This window comes from Molossus molossus, unplaced genomic scaffold (assembly GCF_014108415.1).
Source record: "Molossus molossus isolate mMolMol1 unplaced genomic scaffold, mMolMol1.p scaffold_m16_p_13, whole genome shotgun sequence".
NCBI lineage: Eukaryota > Metazoa > Chordata > Mammalia > Chiroptera > Molossidae > Molossus > Molossus molossus.
The window spans coordinates 8,377,223-8,396,940 of record NW_023425348.1 but is presented as its reverse complement, the minus strand read 5'-3'; the positions used below and the strand labels follow the sequence as shown (position 1 = coordinate 8,396,940).

Sequence of the window (19,718 nt, the reverse complement as noted above, 5' to 3'; positions counted from 1 at the left end):
GGCGTCGGGGGTGGGGGAGGGCAGGTGATGGGTAGGCCTGAGGGCAGAAGTGATTGTATCTTTCCATGATGAGAAGAGGGGATGTTTCAAACATCAGAGCCCAAAAGAAAGTGCTGTTCAGATGGAAAAGTAAGTCCATTTCTTTTTGTGAAACTTGAAATCCACTTCAACACCACAGCTGTCTTCTAAGCAAGCGTCTCAGTGTGGCAGAGCCGCAGATGAATGCATGTATCACTAGCCAAGAATTTGGTTCCCCTAATTAATGAGACGATTAACAATGGGTGAGCTCTGTCCTCTGAATTGGTGTGAAACCACACAGCGGGCAGAAAAATAGGGTGACTGGTTATTTGCTGATTTGTTGAAGGTAAATTGCAAATAATGAGACCCCTGCTTGTGGTGTGTTGAAAGTTCTTCAACACCTGGTAACGTTTAAAGAAAATTATATTCCAAACAAATTTTTGGAGACGTCACAGTTGTAATTGTGTGAACTGAAACCGTCTCCAGCAAGTCCTCTTTAATTGTGTCGCGTGTGTGTGATTCATTCCACGCGTGGGTGAGAAGTCGGGTGCAGACAGCGGTGTGGGAAGTAGTGATGCAGCCTGCCTTCCCCTCTCCCTGCAGGCCTGTCATGGTGACTTGGGTGCGAGTCGACGATGAGATGCCTCAACATGCCGTACTGTCCGGGCCCAACCTGTTCATCAATAACCTGAACAAGACGGACAACGGGACGTACCGCTGTGAGGCCTCAAACGTAGTGGGGAAAGCCCACTCGGATTACATGCTGTATGTATACGGTACGTGAGCGGTGAACACGCCTGTTGACTCCTTTACGTGTCGCTGCCGCTTGTGGCTCACCCCCAAGCTTTGAGTCAAGCTGAAACCAAAAACCTGGTTTTTCCTTCGAGAGCTTAAAGATGCCTGAGGCGGCCCCCAGTGTCTCCACTGGGGGCAGGGGCTGTTCTTCTCCCCGCTAATCAGGGACCCCCCGTCACAGCGCCTGGCGCGGTGGGAAAGCCGGTGCCTCGGCCCGGGATGCAGGTGACGTGAGAAATGACGACTGCAGGTTGCAGCCTCCCAGTGAGTGGCTTTCCAGCTTAGACGGTGTGTTCCCGGTGGTGTTCCCTGAGATACCTGGGCTGGCCTTTCCCCTGCTCTGATGAGCAGGACGATCCTGTTTCCAGCACGAAGCTATGACATGACAAGAAGATGTGTCAAGGCAGTAAATAAATACATGGACAGTATATAAGGTGCTTGGCAGCCACACTAACGACCTAGAGATACTGCTTTAGACACAATTTTTTTTTTTAATTTGTCTGCTTTCTCAATATGCTTTTACAGGGTTGTTAACGTATATTATAATGAGTTCCCTTCTTTGATCAACAGAGACTCACTGAGCATGTGCTGAGTGCCAGGCACTTTCTGTGCAGGGCGAACGTTGTCTCAGTCGAGGTGTGTGTCGCCTCAGTGTCGGGGCGGCAAATCGGGTCGCTGCGCTATTCGATTGAAGTCTCTCGGTTTTAAACAGGAGAGATGGTCGCACATGGAGATGACACAGAATGAGTAACCATGGGCGTGAACATCTGTGTCCTGTACATGCATGAGCATGTGAGTGCATTGCTTCATGTTAGCTGTGGACATGACCCCCCCGGAAGTGTGTGTGCATGCACACACACACACATGCACACACACGCACAAACACATGTGCAATATTTATTTACACCATGCTGTCTTAGAACCTGCCCTGGCCGGTTTGGCTCAGCGGTTAGAGCGTCCGCCTGCGGTCCGGAGAGACCCGGGTTCGGTTCCCGCTAAGGGCACGTACTTCGGTTGCAGTTTGTCCCGGCCCTGGTTGGTCATGTGGGTGGCAGCCACTCGATGTGTCCCTTTCACGTTGATGTTTCTCTCTCTCTCCCTCCCTCCCACTCTATCTGAACAAAAAATGGAAAAATGTCCTCAGGTGAGGATAAAAAAAAAAAGAACCTGGCCACTTTTCTTAGGAAGAAAATAGGAACCACATTCTTTTTTTTTTTTTTTTTTTAATTTTCTTTATTAATTTTAGAAAGAGAGGAAGGGAGAGGGAGAGAGATAGAAACATCAATGAGAGAGAACACTGATCGGCTGCCTCCTCCCCGCCCCTCACCGGGGATCAGGCCCACAACCTGGGCACGTGCCCTGACTGGGAATCGAACTGGCGACGTCTTGGTGCCTGGGTTGATGCTCAACCACTGGGCCACACCAGCTGGGTGGAACCGCATTCTTTTTGATGAAATACAAGCATACTTACATCGTCTCTATGTGGGTAATAAAATATAGAGCTTCCACCTGGGTTTTTTTCCTTAGCATAATGCAAAATTAAGGGTCCCCTCTAATCACCCTAAGAGTGGACTGGAGGTGTGTTTCCTCGCACACTGCCGTGTTGTCGGCCTGCAGACAGCAGTGCTGCTGTGTCCCAGTGGTCAAGGAGGTCAGGGTGGAGGGGACGAGTTTTCCGTAGGTGCAGGGCTTCCCTGTATGTAGTTGACAATCCACAGGGCCACTCTGGTCCCCACACTGTTCCCAGTGGGGCGAAAGGAACCCCTCTTGTTCCTGCACTCGCCCCCTGCTCCTGTACCCCAGGGTGTGAGCCTTCTGGGCCCCTGCAGTGCTGTTACCCAGACTTCCATCCGCCTCTTTATAACCTACGGATTTTGAAAAGCAGTGACACGTTTCCACCAGGCCAGGGCATGCTGCCTCGATTCCGAGACTAAAATATCTGGAAAAGCCATGTTGATTTATTGCGCCTACTGTCCCTACATCTCAAGATGAAAAATGCTGTATGGATTGGTGGACAGCTAAGTTTGAATAAAGCTCGTGGCTAGTATTTACTGAGGGCTCACTTCGCCCCATGCCCTGGGATGACTCTTTTACATGCATGATCACCTCTGAGCTCCACAGTAGCATCACGAGGTAAGCACAGTCGTCATCCCATTTCACAGATGGAACAATGAGGCTTAGCAACATCACATACCTGTCCAAGTCCACAAGGTTCCTAAGTCGGAGCCACGATACATGAACTCCAGTCCATGGTGAAATGTGTATCTTTCTTCGTGGAACCTTTTATTCTTACTGCTTCCGATGGAGCAGTTCCCTCCAAAGAGGCTGCCCTGTTGGAACTAACCCACTGGGCCAGAGCGCACTATTGGACAGTCAAGGTAAAGAGACCTGCACGTTAGGTAAAGTTCTCCTATACAGATCTCCCCACCCCAGGACAGGGCCCCTCCTTGCGAGGGGCCTGCTGGATCTGCACACCCCTGCCTCCTGGGACCGCGCCTTGCGGGCCGTGGAAAGCCGGCTGGGCCACTCACCTGAGGTGTTGCCCGTCTGTCGATCAAATATTCCAGCAATCTGAGAGGATGGTGAACGGAGCTCTTTCCAGAGCTGATGCACGGTCCTGCCACACTAACCTCAGGCACTTCATGCACTAGGAGTGAGCTGGGCAACGCTTGGCTCCTGGGAAGTCACTCCTCTGCCTCGGACTCGAGCTGCTTCATGCCCGAGCCCGTCTGTTTTGTTCTGTTGGCTTCCCTGTCCCAGCCCAGCTCTTAGCTCCACTCTGCGCTTTGACATAGTGACCCGAACTGCCTTGTTGCCGGAAGCGAGCTGCACACGAGGCCTTACCTGGAGCAGACTCTCATTCACTCGGTCTCCTGAGCCGGATGTGAAGGACAGCATTTTCCCCAGGGGGATGGGCGTCACCGAAAAGGCATGATTTTCCACAAAATGAAACAACTGGTGACCTGGCATCTCTGCCTCATTAGTCCGGTCCAGTCCTTGTTTATAACCATATTTTCAAATCACCTCCAGGTCCTCCTGGACTGCACTGGGACGTCACGTGCTGCGCCAGTGCATTTACGATAGGTACACACACGGAGTAGAGTTCCCAGTGTCCCCACTCATGATAAGTATTGTGATCCTCACGCCAGGCAGCTCAGTTGAGTTGGCCCTGGAGCGAGCAGGAGGTCTCAGAGCGGGGCTCGGCCCGTGCACCTCGCTGGTCCGCGTCCACCCCTGCACCCGCAGCGGGCCAGGTCGGCCAGGTCGCACGCTTCCCCACCTGGGCCTCCGCGCGGAAGCATGTGAGCAGTACGGCTGGACACACCGCCTCTTCTCCAAGGCTCGTCTGAAATGGCCGGTGTGATGGTTTCTCCCTGAAGGAGAAGGGGCTCTGTGTGTTCTGAATGGCTTCCTCCTGGTCTCGTGGGAGGCAGCTTTAAACAGTAGCTCCAACTCCTGTGTCCCCACTTCACTGAATAACTCCTGTGAAATGGGACAGTTTGCTGTTGATTCTTCACTATCAAATGTGTCCACGTGTGTACGCATGAGAGCAGTCTGTGAGAGACATTAAAACCTCGAATTGTTGGTCAGTAGCTGAGTCATTTTAAACAGACCTCACCTCTAAGGCCATAATGTTTTCATAAACTTTCAGGAAGTTATAAGAAACCCAATAGAGGTGCAATATATAATTAAAGTTTTGATGTATTAATTAGACAATCTGAGAGCTCACTTGGAGATAAAAGGACACCAGATGTGTCAGGGAGAAAAAAACTTGACATGCTTTAGATAAAACTTAAAATCAGAAGCCTTCAAGTCATCTTATTACAGCTGAATGATCGCTTAGTTCAAAGTCTTGCTGACAGTTTAACACATTCGGTTTGATCACTGGGCTCAGAATTTTTTCTCTTTCATATTTGCCCTTCCCTCCCCCCCCCCCCCAAATAATTTTTGAGATGATAGAATAATGTACAGTTATCAAGCATCTGACAGAGGATCCCTTTGGGGTTGCTGGCTTTGAGGGTCACGCCTCATTTATACTTAGTTCTCTTGTTTACGAGAAGGAACACGTTCTTCCAGCTTATTGTCTCCCGCTTAGGTCAGGCTTGTAACGTGAGCAGAGGCAACCAACTTACTAATATCGGTAAGTTGTAAATTTTATAGACTTCAAGAATAAAATCCCAGTCAACTGTCCCGCGCCTGGAACCTGATGCTTAGCGGGGACATTCTCTCTTTGTTGTGTAGACGGACAGGAGTAGGGTGGTCTTCCTTCCTGCCGGGGTGCACCGGCGCCGCATAACGTGCTCCAGGCGAGGAATCCGGGCGAGCACCCCTGCAGACAGCGGCACCTTCTCCCCCTTCCTCCCTCCAGGAGTGTAAGGTGCAGGGCCATCATGCCCTTGGGTGCTGAATTGGTTTAATGTCACCTTTGCAGTCTGGTCGGGGTGGGGGTGTCATGTTTTCCTCCTCTGCTTCCTTTTTTCTCATCCCTCCCTCATTCACTTCATTAGTGCAAAGCTCTTCTTTCTTCCTTCTTCCAAGGAAGGCTTTGGGACCTAATTAGACACATCTTTGGAAGGAGACTTCTGTCTGAAAGGCGAAGTCCTCCAACAAACACTCGGTGTCCTCGTGCCTTGTTTGTCGTTACTGCTCATTGTGTTCAGCATTGTGGGTTTGATTTTCCTTTTTTTTTTTTATCCAGATCCCCCCACAACTATCCCTCCTCCCACAACAACCACCACCACCACCACCACCACCACCATCCTTACCATCATCACAGGTATGGTACCTTCATTACCACTGAAAATGTCCTGAATGTGTATTGTCTCTGGTGTGTATGAAAACAGGCTACAAGTTCCCTTTCGGTCCTCGGGATGTAATGGCTCCTTTGCTTTGGAACTTCAAAGACCGCGTTCTTAGGTTGAATCTTAAGGATCTCAGAAAATCTTTACCATTCAAGCATTTAACAGATCAAATATTCTGCGGCTTACCCTTAAGAGAATTCTCTTTTTTAAGCATCACTTTTCAAAGCGAAAAGCTAGGGAAGTGGCACTGTGGTCTTCCAGGGCACGCTGACCACTCAGGCGTAGCCGTGGTTGATGAAATGGTAAGTATGCGGCTCCGGATCTTCTCCTTGTCTTCATCTCAATCCACACGGAGGGAAACACACACCCTGCGACGTGCCCTGTGGGCCGCGTTCCTCCCTGCCCGCGGAGTGCCCGCGGAGTGCCCGCTGCCCGTCTGTGTTGCTGGGCCGTCGGGGACCAGAGGGAGCCTCTCCTTGTCAGGTGGGCCCCGTGGACCTGCGTGGCCCTTGGTGGCACGTCGGCGGGTGGGGGAGGCCACCACGGCTTCTGGGACGGCACCTTCGCCTCTCTCGGGGCGGTCTGAGACTCCCAAAGCGGGGTTCTCGCGCCTGTTTCTGACTGTCACCGAGGGGTGTGCACGCCACCCGTGCCCTTCCTGGCTCCAGGTGCTCCCGCTGCTTGGTGCCCACCTGGGAGCCGAGGTGTCCTCGCCAGGTGGGGAGGGGAGGGGCACGGCGTCAACCTGGCTGTTTCCTAGCAAGGCCTTGGCGCCCCCTGCCGCAGGGGAATGTGAACGTAGCTATTCGATGAGACAGAAACTCTTTCAACAGTCACTGCTGCTCCATTCTGCTGTCCGACGAGACCGCAGGTCTCTGAGCATGTGCACAGCCTAACGCCGGGCTTCGCTGGAGACCCCGACTCTCCGCTCACTGCTCTTAGGGGTCCTCTTCCCACCTTCGCTGTGGCACCATCGTCTGTGCGGCTTCCCGGGGGCGTCTTCGGAAGTGTTCAGTGGGGGCCCCGGGGAAACCGGTTCTCTGGCTGAAGCCGCTGACGAGGGCGTCTGAGTTGCTGTTCGTGAAACCGCAGCACCCTCATCAGACCTTCCGCAAACCCGCGGTGGGTTCTGAGCCACTGGGAGCTCGGCCCGTCGAGGTGGAGCCCCCGCCTTCAGGGTCGCCCACAGTGCAGTGAGGGTGCCCCTCCTGACTCCGACCCACAGGCTGTGGGCTCTCCATCCTCCAGACGAGGCCGTTCACCTGTGCGACCTCTCGGCTCTTGCCCACAGGAGTCGGGCGTGTGTTCTTGTGCCCGGTCTCAGTGTCCTGTGAACCGCCCTTGGGACCTGGGGCCAGGGTCTTCGGCCCCCTTACTGGCCTGCACACGGAGCCCTCCCCTTCCGGAGCACCTGCAGTCTGCCAGGTGTTTGCAGAAGTCGCCCAGGTGTGCAGAGCCCAGGTGGGGCGGGCCAGGTTTCCGGTTCACGCAGTCGGGCCGTGCTCCCTCGGCACAAACACCACTGTTCTCTTTCACGCGGGACCACACTTTCGTCTGTGGCTGGCCTCTAACTTGGCTTTTTCTTTTTGGAAGACCTGTCTTAATGCTCCCTGAGCCCCTGCCCCACGGTCGCTCTCGGCAGCCGGGCAGAGGCGCTCGGCTCCCAGCCCCTCGCTGCGCCCCAGCGGCCTCACAGGCAGCCCCGGCTCACACGCAGGTGCTCGTGGACGAGGGCGCTTTCGAAGTAGGCAGTGCTGGTTTCTGCCCACACCCACGTCTTCTCACTGGGCCTCCCTGGCTTCGCTCCCTCTGCTCCTGGCCTCTCAGTTCAAGGTCATGCAAGGTGATCTCACAGGTGCACGTTGGCTCCTGACGTCAGCAGGTTGAACCCTCTGCACACACAGAAGGTGTCCGTGGTGATGAATGCCAGGTCCTCATGGCACGCCCAAGAGCAGTCACACTGAGACTGCCACTAAAACAGCATCGGAGCCTCGGCTGCCTTGACGGGTGTGATCTGAGAGGCTTACCGTGTCTGAGCAAGCAGGCTTATATCTGTTTGTCTGCCCAGGAAGTACACCTGTGGAATTTTAACGTTGCTCCTTTCTCCGGCCAGATGGAAGGTTACAGAGCTGAGTGATTCTGTGTCCCATTTTAGAGGTCCAGGTATCCCCCAGACTTAAGATTGATTCCTAAAAAATTTCCAAACTGAAGCTTGACAAATGGATAGCAAATTAATTTCCACTCTTCTCTCTTGCACTGTTTGGTCTATCAGAGCCACCATTAGCCTTAAAAGCTTCCACAGCTACATCCAATGACAGTGACATAAAGCCTGAGCTTAGAAGTAAGAGAAAGAAGCAGCCAGTCATCTGGCTCTTGTCTTCCCGTCAAGTGCAGTCGCTGAGACCACGCCCCAGGTCACAGCCCCGTCACGAGACGGTGCACAGATGCAGGAGAAAAATATTTTTAAATTCGGAAGGTCATAGTTGATGTCTGGTTTCTCTAAAAGGAAGTGTTCCATTGTTACCTTTCGTCTTCTGTAACCAGCATGATGGGATTGTTCCCCTGCGAGGGGGCAGACGGGCATTGAACGCCTGCCACCCAGCTCCTTCCAAACAGGTTAGATAGAGCTTCCCCCTGGGGACCCTTGAAGAGCAGCTGCGCACCTGGTCTGAGTCCAGGCTGCCCCCTCGGCTGCGTGGCAGGGTGTCTGCCCTGCCTTGTCCGGGCGGCGCGGGCCCCTGTGTGTGGAGGGCGGCTTCCTCTGGGGCCGTTGTGCCATTCGGCCACGTCAGCGTGGGTGAGGCGTTACACCCACATGAGGCCAGTGACAGCGTGAGTCTCTCCAGATTAGAAAACACCACCACCCGAGGGAGAGAAGCGGCTAGGTGCTTTGCTGTTAGATCCTTGGGCGCCCCGTTCTCTCTCGTGTACGTCGGTGTCCGGACCATATCCTCCTGTCGTGCCGGTGCCGTCGGCAGGCGCCCCTCCTGTTTGAATCCTGTCAAGTTGTCTGTGTGGTTTTATTCACGAGGATCTGTGCAGAGACACAGGAGAGCAAGCTGCTTGATTGGCATGGTCCCCGGAGTCCTCTGGAAACAGACCGCCAGCCGCGGCTGGGGAGACTTCACGCTGACCCCTCCCAGCAGCCGGGGTCCACGGGTCCGGCCAGTGTGGGTGTGGTTTTGAACTTTGGGGAAGTTCGTTGTCTTTGGGTGTTAGAGACACGTAGTCTGGCTGGTGATGGCTTTTGCCCGCAGGTCTGACGGAGCTTTTCCTCCCAACATCTTAGGGAGGGATTTGTGTCCCCTCCCGAGTGACCACGCTCCCTGTGCTGTGTCTGTGGGCTGCGTCCTGAGTCACGCTGGCTGAGGAGTCGCTCGGGACCCTGAGCGCTCAGTCTGAACACCCTCTGCAGCTCACAGACCACACCAGGCAGGAGGGGCCCGCTAGCGGGTCACCTGGTGTGGTCACCTGTGTGTGACGGCCATCAGCTAAAAATTCAAACCCCCCGAACATAGGAAATGAGCCGCTATCGGGCCAAATTCAGAAACACACTCAAAAATCCTTTCAGAAGAATGAAGTAGGTCATTTCTACATGAGTTCTTCTCTATTTTAAAGTACATATTCAATTAAATATTTTTGTTTCTTGGAAAAGAAAATGGCAGGGTTTTTCTTATTGGCATCTAAGAACTCAAAGCCCAGTTTACCGTGGCGAAACGAGCCCACCCTCAGGCTCAGGATTATTCTGGCTTCCTTAGTGTCACAGCATCAGCCTGTGCGTGTGCGGTGTGGATCGAATGGACGTGCGCCGGCCCTTGCTTCGGGGACAGCTGCAGAACCCGCCAGATTCGGGAAGTGCTGCCCCAGCACCTGCTTCCTCTGAACTGGGCAGGGAGGGGCACGGCTGAGGTTAGGACTCTAACGGGGCGTACGGTGCAGACCTCCCCCACCGAGAGCGCTTTGCTCTCCAGGGTCTCGGTCTGTGTCTTGGTATTTGCAGGGTGCGAGGGGTATGTGTGCGTCTGCGTTTAGGATGCGTTCTGCACAGATCAAGCACCCGCAGTGTGTACAGCACTGTGCTCGTGCCTGCGCAGCAGGACACTCCTCAACCCCTTAGGACATGGCCGAGGGAGGACTCGGCTCTGTACCCCGGGACTGGACACCCGGCGGTGCAGTGTAGTCAGGGCCGGTCGGTGGCACAGGCAGAAGACTGAGCGTCAGAAGTAGAAATTGGTCTGTGCCATCAAAGAATGGATGCATGTGAATAAGAAAGTATGGTACCCCCCCCACACACACACACACACACCCCGCCTTCCAGGACCTCATGGGTGAGCCTCTTCTCTCTAGAATCATCCTGTAGGACCCGGGGTCTGCTTCCCCTAAAGCAGTGGTTCTCAGCCAAGACCACTTTAGCACACTGGTCCCTGCGGTCTCCCAGTCCCACCCCAGGGACCTCTGCCAGTGCCTGGAGACCTGTGGTTGTCACAACTGGGGGTACTAATGGACAGAGGCCAGGGACACTGCTAAACATCCTATAATACACAGGACAACGGACCCCCAAGAAAGAATTATCTGGCCCAAAATGCTGAGATTGAGGAACCCTGCCCTAACGGGAACTGGACCTGACTTTTCCAGGGACCTTGGTGCAGTCTCATTCTGGCAAAGCAGAAACCTTTCTTATAGCGACTTTGGGAAGTGAGACGTCAGACAGAAAGAGCCAGATCGACAAGGGAGAAGGTAGGAAAGAAAGAATGGCATTTGGAAATGAAGCCTGAACCACCCACCTTTGCCTCAAGCGTCTGTCTCCGGTGTGTTTCTGCCCTGGTTCTGTGTGTCCATGTTCCAGGCACACAGCGGTCACGTTGCTGGAACGTGCTCGATGTCCATCCCAGAAGGTTCGCTGAGCTGCCTTTTCTCTGGAGTTGGCCTCTGCTCCAGGAGGGTGGTTCCCACTCACTGTTCCCTGAGCGCTTGTTGGGTGCCCCTGATGCGCCAGTGTGCCCGGCGGCCGGGACACGTGAACACCCGTGGGGCCTGTTTCCTAGTGACCCACCGCTTCAAGTTCTGCCCATTTGTTCACACTGTCTTAAGTGTGAGCGATTGTATCCACCGGTGATTATCCGCCTGTTACAGACAGCGTCCTACTCAGCCAGGGTGACCTGCGTGGTTTAGGGGGATGGAGGGTGCGGAACACCTCGGTGAGGAAGCTCGTCTGACTGGTGACTGAAAACAAAGGGCGTGAGAGACGGAAAGTGAGTGAGGTTGTTTCTAATGCTGTGTCACAATTCCCATACTTTCCTGCTCCTTATTCAAAAGTAACTCAAGAGGTGAAGACGGGACCTGCTTCCGCCCTGAAGATTTACCAGCAGAGCGAAAAGCAGGACCACAGGCCCAGCGTCCCAGGACCGGGAGAGGCAGGCGGCGCTGTCGGGAGAGGGAAGCAAGGACTTGGAGAGAAGGACCCAGCCTCCAGGTCTAACGGGACGAACAGTAGCGACTTCTGCGCCTCGTCTCCCCATCACCCTCCTTCCAGCACCCTCTCTGCCTCCTGCGCCTGCCCCGTCCCACCAGCACGCACAGTGTGGAACAGGGATTGTTCTCCATGTTCAACGAAACCACTGTGCAGATTCCTGTCATTTTCAGAACATCCGGTTTTCAAACGTAAAGATCTGGGGGGCACAGCAGAGCTAGTGAGCAGTTCTGAAGACGCTTTGAACAAAACTTGAAATTCTTAGCCCCCATCATGTCTCCTCCAGTGGTTTCGGACGCATCTCGTCGCTCACAGCAGGGGCGTTAGGGAGTCGGAGGGCTTCCTTCTCGCTCTGGGTTCTCCGGCGGCCTTCAGCGTTGGCTCTTCCCCCACCCCGAGAAGGGGAGTTTAATCAAAGCACCACAGAGAGGGAGGGAGAATTAACCGGGAAACTGGTAGAAAATAAATTACAAAGTTTAATTTTCCAGCACGTATTTCTGCTTTCAATAGATTTCAAATAGGTCAAAATAAATAAACAGACAGAAGGGGAAAAAACTCTATTTAATACGTATTGGCCACAACTATGAAAATAAAAGTGTCAGGGGAATTCCTTCCCTGCCCTGGTGTCTGGATTTAAAGCCGCCCCCTCACGTGAACCGAAGGGGAATTCAATTAGGAAAACCCACCGGCTCCTATTGACTTCAGTTAAGAAAATAAACTGGGAGAAAGTGTATTAAAATATGTCCGGACTGCTCAGCATGCTTTCATTTAAGAGTATGACAATCGCAATGAGAGCATGTAAATCCCTCCCAATTAAGCTCTGCTTTCGCTAGGATGCGTTTCTCGAGGTGCACCCTGCCCGCCCACCAGCCTGGCGGTGGGGGCTCCGCACCGCAGAGCGATCGGAGAAGAAAAAGTATTTAAGGTCGTGAATTTAATTTTGTTCCAGGATGTTCATTTCTGGCCCCGTTGTGTCTGCGGCCGTGGACTCATTCATGGATTAGTCTTGGCGCTCCGGCCGGCCGCGCTCGGTGCACAGTTCCGAGCTGGGGAGGGTCCGCGGGAAGGATTAGCCTGGGGCGTGACAGGGCTTACGCCGCTGTTTCAGCTCAGTGTGGCCCAGCTGCCTCTCAGGCAGGACTTTTTCCTTTCTACCTGGTTAAATGGCCAGTGTCTCTGATCTCACACATTGTCGGGGCCTTTGCATTTTGTGAGTATCCTATACTGCAACATGAAATGTAGAGGATGTTTAATTCCTCCGGGATAGGTTCCCATAAACCGCGCGTCTGGGAGACCAAGGAGGGGAGTCTGCGTTCAGGAGGTGTCAGCTCTTCCCTAGCAGTGCGGGGTCCGCCTTGGGCACCTTGTTTGGCTATCCTCATACAACTGCTAGAGGGGACTAGTAAGAATGTGCACACTCACTGGGTTTCCAAGAACGTGGGATTGTTTCGTGCCGACCATATAAAATAAGTATAATAAATTTGCTCTCACTGTCATTAAAATAAAGAGATAATAGCTTAGTGAAACCTTTTTACTGTCGAACCCTACACCACCGAAAGTCCAGCTCAACGCTGTGCCCTGTTTTTCCCGTAGACCTAGCTCAAAGATGCCCCTTCCGAGGCGGCCATAATACGAGGTTTGTAAAAGCCTCTGTTGGAGCAGTTAGGACTCTCATTTCTCAGGGTCCTCACCACATCTGTACCCTGTGTTGGAGACGTACTGTCGCATGTTGCCTGTTGCGCTGAGGATGTTACCAGACAGCGCAGTGACCCCAGCAGCTGACTCACGGGGTGGGCTTGCCCGTCTCCCCAGCCTTCTGACTGAGACACCCTTGTAACCCCCACTTCACAGAGCGGCCCTCGCTCCAGAGCCAGGCTCCTGCGTGAAGTCAGCGCAGTTATGAAGGAGAATTAGATTCTGTACAGTGCTCTCCTGCGGGGAGCACAGAGCCACTTCGAAAGGCTTCTTTAAAAAATTCTTGCCTTGAAATAGCCCCTGTTCAGATCGCATCCCCGATGCTCTCAGAGAAATGGACCCGCAGCTCCCGGGGTCCGCCCTCAGTCTCGTCCACCCAGTGGTCTCCGTGCGGTCTCTGCGTCCTTGCTGACCGTGGTTCTGCCGCTGCCAGCTGCACAGCTGGGTTGTCTGACTCGAATCTGTTTGCCTCTACCTTGTGGAGCGTGTCTTCCTTCCCAGGGCTCCTTCCTCCTGCCCTTCGTGTGCTCGACGGATTTCCCGTCCCGGAGCGAGGGAGCAAGGTGCACTTTCCCTCACTGGTTTTCTAGTGCGCACCGGAGCCCGTGTCCAGCTCGACTTAGCGCCACTTGGCCGTAAAACCGGCAATGTGATGTAGGAGTTGAGTGCACCGAGGGGTCACTGGTTAATGCTAAGCTATTCTTCTCGAGGACTCTAACCTTCAGACTTTACTCCGCCCCCTTTCCTTCGCTTTATACTGAAGATTTACCTGGTGAGAATAAAGCGTGTTAGAAATGCTACTACGAAAATAACAGGCCGAGTGCTCATTGCTTTTCCCGTTTCGAAGGAGCCAGTACCACAGAACGTTCGCACATGCGTGTAAGTGTGTCCCTACAAATGCACATTGGATTTGCCCTTCAAATTGCAGCATCGCAGACTAATACTCGACTGGGACGTCTCGAATAGAGACGTGTCGACTGTGTTACGGGGTCTGGTGTAGATGTTTCAACTGCACAACTCGGGGTGTTTTCTTGCAGTTTTATGCACAGTTTTGACTTGTAAGTATCATGTTCTTAAGTGGTGATTTTTATGCTTTTCCTTCCTTCATCTGTTGTTTAAAACCCAGCAAAAAGTTACACGAAGCTGCAGTGGTCTCAGACTTCTGGGTAATTCTCACTCCTGAGGAAGGTCTAACTTTTTAATGGTCTAGGGTCCTATGAAAATGCCAACTGAGGGGAACACCGGTGCGGACTCACGTGTCCTGTTCGTAAATGGGAAGCACCAGGCTCATTTGACCCCCAAAATGCATTCCAGTGCATTTAAACATTGCCTATGTTGGGTTCGAAAGAGTCTTTTGAAATCTCCGAAACTCTTGAAAATAATTACCAGCTAAGTAGCTGCGTTATGGAAAAGGACAGGTACTAGTGCACTTTTAACCCAGAACCCACTTCCGCTGCTTCTGGCCAGAGAGGAGAGAGGAAAGGAACTGAACATTGCAGCCCGGCCAGGTGGCTGACGTTGGCGCCAAGTCGGCTAGGAAGGTGGTGTTGGAACGACTCTGGAAAAAGAATGTCATCGCGCATTCTGTTCGGTGTTTATCCCACTTCCCCTCTGTCCACAAACAGAGAACATTCACTGAGCCTCTGGAGGGCCTGGTTTTGACGCCTGGTGGGAGAAGGAGAAACTGTGCAGCATCAGAACCAGAAGAGAGACAGACCCTTTCATTCCACAGCAAGTGCCCCTGGCGGCGGAACGAGCCCGGCGCTGTGTCCGGCGGCCACGCAGCAGCGAGTGTGGTTCTGAACCGGGAGCTGCACACTTTAATTTTCGGAGTGTCGTGTGATTTAGAGGAGGCATTGGGCAAGTGGTGTTGACTTGGGTGTTTCCACGGCAGACTCCTGCTCTTTGAGTGTAACATAGTAACGTTCGCAGAGTGAAGCATGGACGTGTGTGTGCGTGTGCGTGTGTGTGCAAGAACCAAAGTGAGAAGCTGGAGCATGTCATTCCCATGGCCTCCCAGTGACCTTTCTAGCTCAACTCTGCGGAAACACCACACTGGATGGAAAACGACCTCGTATATTCGTCTACCGGCATCTGGGCATAAGCCATAAAAGGATCCAAAAAGTGCAACTGATTCACTGAACCTAATGGACAGTCCTGACCCCGAGTGCCCAGGTGGGTGGGCTCAAACACAGGCAATGTTTGAATGTATGAATGCATCGTCCAGCCAGCTTCCAGCTCAGCTTCTGTCCCAGTCCTGGGCCTTGGCAGGCTGGCGGGCCCGCACCAGCCCGAGTTTGCACTGGTTTCTCGTCACGTTGCATGTTCCCTGACTAGTGACTAGCAAGTGTGTCCTGGCAAGGCCCCCAGAACTGAAGGGTTTACTGTTCCCCACTGGCTCGCAGCTTTGAGCTGAAGGCATGTGTTAAAACAGTGCAACTCACTTCAAATGCTTTTTGCTTTTCATTTATTATTGCTTGTCACGCAATGTTCTTTGAAAGCTTGCTCATTTATTATCTGTTCCATTTTTTTCCATTTTCCCTTTTTTTGCATGCCGTTCCTCCTGTTTCTTCCCTTCCTCCAATCCTCTGTTCCCGTCTGTAGACACAACGGCGACGACAGAACCAGCAGTTCACGGTTGGTACCACATTCCTGTTTCTCTACTTCCTCAGCACTGCTGGGAGGCAAGGCAAGCTGGGAAAAAGAAATGTAGTCTTCAAGGGCAGCCGTGGCTCAGGTGGCCCGCGCTCATGAAATACGATCATTGTCGAAGGCTGAGGATGCCGAGTCTTGTCATTTCTGTTGTGAGTTCTGCAGCCAGCGTTGGGATGGAGGGAGGCCTCCTCCGCGCTGCCTGGGTGGCAGGAGTCTCGTGGGCACGGGGTCCCTAGTGCTGTAGCCCAGCAGACCTGAGCACACAGGACTGCAGACACCAGAGCCCCCTGCAAAGGGCAGCATGCGCCTCACGGGTGCTGTTGGCCTTTGCCTCTCACAGGCCAGCGTCCCTGGTGCCTCTGGGAGGCGTCATTTGTGTCCTAGCAGCTGAGAAGGGCAGTCAGGGTGAAGATTCCTGTTAGATTCACGAGGTGGTGATGAGGAGGTCACTGCCCTTCTGTTCCTGTGCCCTGGCCGCGCTCACCTCCCCCGCCCCTCCTGGCTCCCTCGTCTCTGAGCACCGAGGTCTGTGCCCCACGAGACAGGGAGCGTCTCAGGCCCGAGAAGGACGCCAGGTGTCTATGTTAACAGCAAAACTGGGACTTGAAAAGAAGTCATTTGGGTGTAAGCACCTTGTAGAAAACTATTAAAAAGTTAAGATTTAAACTTCCTCCAAAGACAGGAACACAGCCTTTAACACTCAGGGTGGGCACCCGAGAGCCTCTTCCCCATCCACCCCGACTTACGACGTCGGAGTAAGCTGTTAGCTCTTCATGTCGCTCCAACCAGAAAATGCGAATCATTGTCATCTGTAGATCCCTTCACTGGCACACACGTAACCGTGCTGATATGGTGCTTGGAGACAGACTCGTTGGTTAAAATGGGCTGAATTTTAATCAGTGCACCCAAGGGGATTACTTGGTGAAGGGCCTACTAGGTCACCTTGCATGTTGTGCAGGGTCGAAATCTCTCATTTAATGAGGAGAGTGATCAGCCAGCCCTGTACTGTCCCTTCAGCGTTTAGAGGGACATCTCTTCCTAGCATAGACCGCGTCCTTAAGTTCGAGTGAGGACTTAGCAGTTGGAAGTCTGAGTGAAGCCTGTGCCCGGTGAGCAGGCCCTGGAGGCCAGGCCTTGGTGCCGGGACTCGCCGAGGGGTTCTGAGGAGGCCCACACATAGGAGTGGAGCGGTGTGGCCTCCCGCCCCAGCCCGCTCACCCTGCCCTTTGCACACAGGGAAGAGTCCGTCAAGTGCGTGAAAGGGCCAGACACACGGGCAATCATGAGGAATCAATTAGGTATAAAACTTCCCTTTCTAAGGTTAATGCCCCTTAGTGTTTGCTGCACGCCGGCCTTGCACTCCATTAAGCTTAGTTATTTGTAGGTTTCATCATTAATTGAGCACTTCCTGACTTTTATCGATTATTCTCAGAGCTTTAAGGCTATTTTAATGTAGTTTAAAAGATTTTGTTCTCCTCTTTTTAAGATGCTTTAAGTTCTGAGCTTCCTATAATTAACTCCAGGGTCAAACGTAACCCTAAGATTCCTGAATTCGGTGAGGTCTTTGAAGAAATATTGATCATTTATCTCCTAAGACTCCAGAGTTCTGTTTCCTAGGTCCCTTCACTAAAATCCATGTTTGTGGGTGACTCTAATGGACGGAGGCCTTGGAGTCACGTGGGGTGTTCACAGTAGGAAATACCGTGTTCCCCTGACCCGAAAACGAGAGGTTTTCCTAGGGGCCAGACGAGTCCAGGACACCCCGTTGACCAGGCCTTGCTGTCTGGAGGAGGAAGTGAAGGCGACCCCCTCGTGGGGCATTGTGAAGGGGCACGAACGGGCTCACCGCATTCCTCGGGCGGGGCGCAGGTGTTTGTGTGCTGGGCAACAGCTGTTGGAACCGGCCAGGGACAGGGTTTCAGCCAGCGGCCTCTCGGGCGTGTTACCGACCGGCAGTGTCTGCAGGCAAGACGTTCAGGGAGGAAGAGGGGAGTGAGTATCTCTGATTCCTCAGCAGGAGGAGAGAGGTGATGACCCAGCGTGACCCCCATATAATACGTGGGGTACATTCTCGAACGAGTCTGAAATCCTCGCAGTGCCCCCCAGAGGGGTCCAGCCACTCTCTTGAACAGAAAGCCCTCCAGCAAAGAGCTTTAATGAAACCAAACTAAGAGTTAGAATTTCACTTGACAGGAGAAGAGTCTTCCAGATCAGTGGTCAGGACAGAGACGGGGGTGGGAATATGGTAGGAATGGCAAAGCAGGAACCAGCTTTCCAAAGAAAGGGGCACAGAGACCTGATGTCATTTGAGTGGATGATGGCTAACCCCCCCCCCCCCCCAGGTGTAGCTGCCACTGACTTAGATGCGTTTGAGAGCCGTCTTGTAGTGTCCCCATGGAGACCGGGGCCCAGAGCAAGGCGGTGGCGCAATAACTCCACAACTTAAATGACAAGACGTAACAGGTGGCCAGTCGTGACCATTCTACTGGTCTTAAAGCCTTTATACTGGATTTCCTTCCATATTTCTCTTTTACTGAAAGAAAAAAAATAATTTTACAAAAAGCTTTCCCTTTGAAGACTCATTGAAATGTTTTATTCAAGCTTGTGTTGCTAGAGTATGTATGAAGTATACCAGTTGTTTATGTCTGTTGACCATTTGTTCTTACTGATATCTGATTGAAATAATGAGCATGTTTTGGAAGGTTAAAAGTGCATGGGCATGACTCAAAATCAAATGGATTTTCTCCAAAAAAGAACCCAAACGTAATCAGCCACAATGTGTTTCTAAGGATCTAATTGACAGTAGAGATCAATACGAGTGTAAGAACGGAGTTTGCAGACTAGGGCAAACCGAAGGGATTTCCTTTGAACAAGGACCCGGAGCATCTGTGGTTTTGGAGCTCATCCTGAAGGCCGGGACAGGAGAGCCCTGTTCTGTGTGCATGTTGGGCAATGCAAAGACACTCTGCCAGTCCCGGTGCCACCGTTCCGGACTCGACGCAGAGGTGCATGCGTGCCGCGAGGCACGGATGTTCTCCTTGTCGTTACGGTTTTCGATGTATGGGTACGTGTGATGGTTCTTGTTTGTTTGTTCAAATGTGGGCGCTTCTCTGTCAGTGTCTTGTGCCTTGTTCTTTTTCTGCCCTGTGTGTCCCCTCTCCCAACCCCCACCCACCTCCCCTGTGTGAGGTTCTGGGTGACAGCATGTCCATGGTCTGGAATAGTGCTTGTGCTTCTGCTGCACTGCGGTCAGCTGGCTTCCCCGGGTTTGAGGGGCCCCTCCCTCCCTCCCCACTCCCTCCCTCCCTCCTCTCGCTGTCCCTCCCTCCCTCTCCCCCTCCCTCCCTCCTCTCGCTGTCCCTCCCTCCCTCTCCCCCTCCCTCCCTCCTCTCTCTGTCCCTCCCTCCTTCTCCCCCTCCCTCCCTCTCCCCCTCCTATTTTATTATATTCAAATCTAACTGTTCTTTTGCTTTCTACCCCTTGATACATTAGACACTCACGAATTTAGATCTCCCAGATGAGTTTTTAAATATTTTTGAATTCGGTATGTATTTGTGGTAAAGACCCAAACTTGGAACCCTCTGAAGTAATTTTTCACTTTCACTTTCGGTTTCAAATGTTTGTACCCTAGTCCACCGCCCTTCCCGAACTACCCCCATGAATCTCCCTCTCTCTGACTTATTTTACGAGCAGCACAAGCCATGGTGCGCTTCTGAAGCACGTGAAATTCTTATCTTACTTTCCATTCAATTGTGAAGCCCGTTCTCAAGGAAAACAGCCAGCAGTGCGCATGATTACAACCTCTATGTCCACCCTGTGTGTCCTCCCCGCACACCGCGTTGCACAGGCAGGGCATTGCAAGGCTGGCGCTCAGTCGGGCCCGCAGACCTGCGCCTGCACGAGCACAGCCGAGCTCTCGGACGGCTGCAGGACCGGAGGCTGCGTCTCAGCCTTGACGTGCGCTCTGGATGCAGTGTGCTGCTGTTTAACGGCGCGAACCAAATTTCTGCTAATGGGAAGAAGGGAAAACTCTCCAAAAGCTGACAAAGCAGGAAGAACAGGATGACTGAGCTTTGAGATTAAAACTGCCGGGGGCGCCCGAATCCTCTTATGGCTGGTGATGGAAGTGAGTTTCCATGACATCGCCAAGGGAGCAGGTGTGAGCCGCTTAGGTAAGAGCGACCTCTCCCTCTTTTCCATCACGGGCTGGTGCCAGGGCCAGTGGGCTCAGGCTTTGTGCCCAGAGGTTCGATTGGATCATTCTCTTTCGAATGAGAAAAAGA

The 19,718-nt window shown here is 52.9% G+C and overlaps 1 protein-coding gene across 6 annotated transcripts in view; it reads left to right on the top strand.

Annotated features, from left to right (window-relative positions):
• The window catches only part of CADM1 (cell adhesion molecule 1), a 358,010-nt gene that overhangs the window by 314,820 nt on the left and 23,472 nt on the right, over positions 1 to 19,718 (top strand). For 2 of the 6 annotated variants that reach the window (XM_036259076.1, XM_036259080.1), the window contains exons 7-9: positions 622 to 794; positions 5,513 to 5,590; positions 15,385 to 15,417. In XM_036259076.1, the coding sequence (XP_036114969.1) occupies positions 622 to 794; positions 5,513 to 5,590; positions 15,385 to 15,417 (284 nt within the window). The remainder of the gene's footprint in view (positions 1 to 621; positions 795 to 5,512; positions 5,591 to 15,384; positions 15,418 to 19,718) is intronic. The other 4 variants (XM_036259077.1, XM_036259081.1, XM_036259079.1 and 1 more) reach the window with 2 other exon arrangements.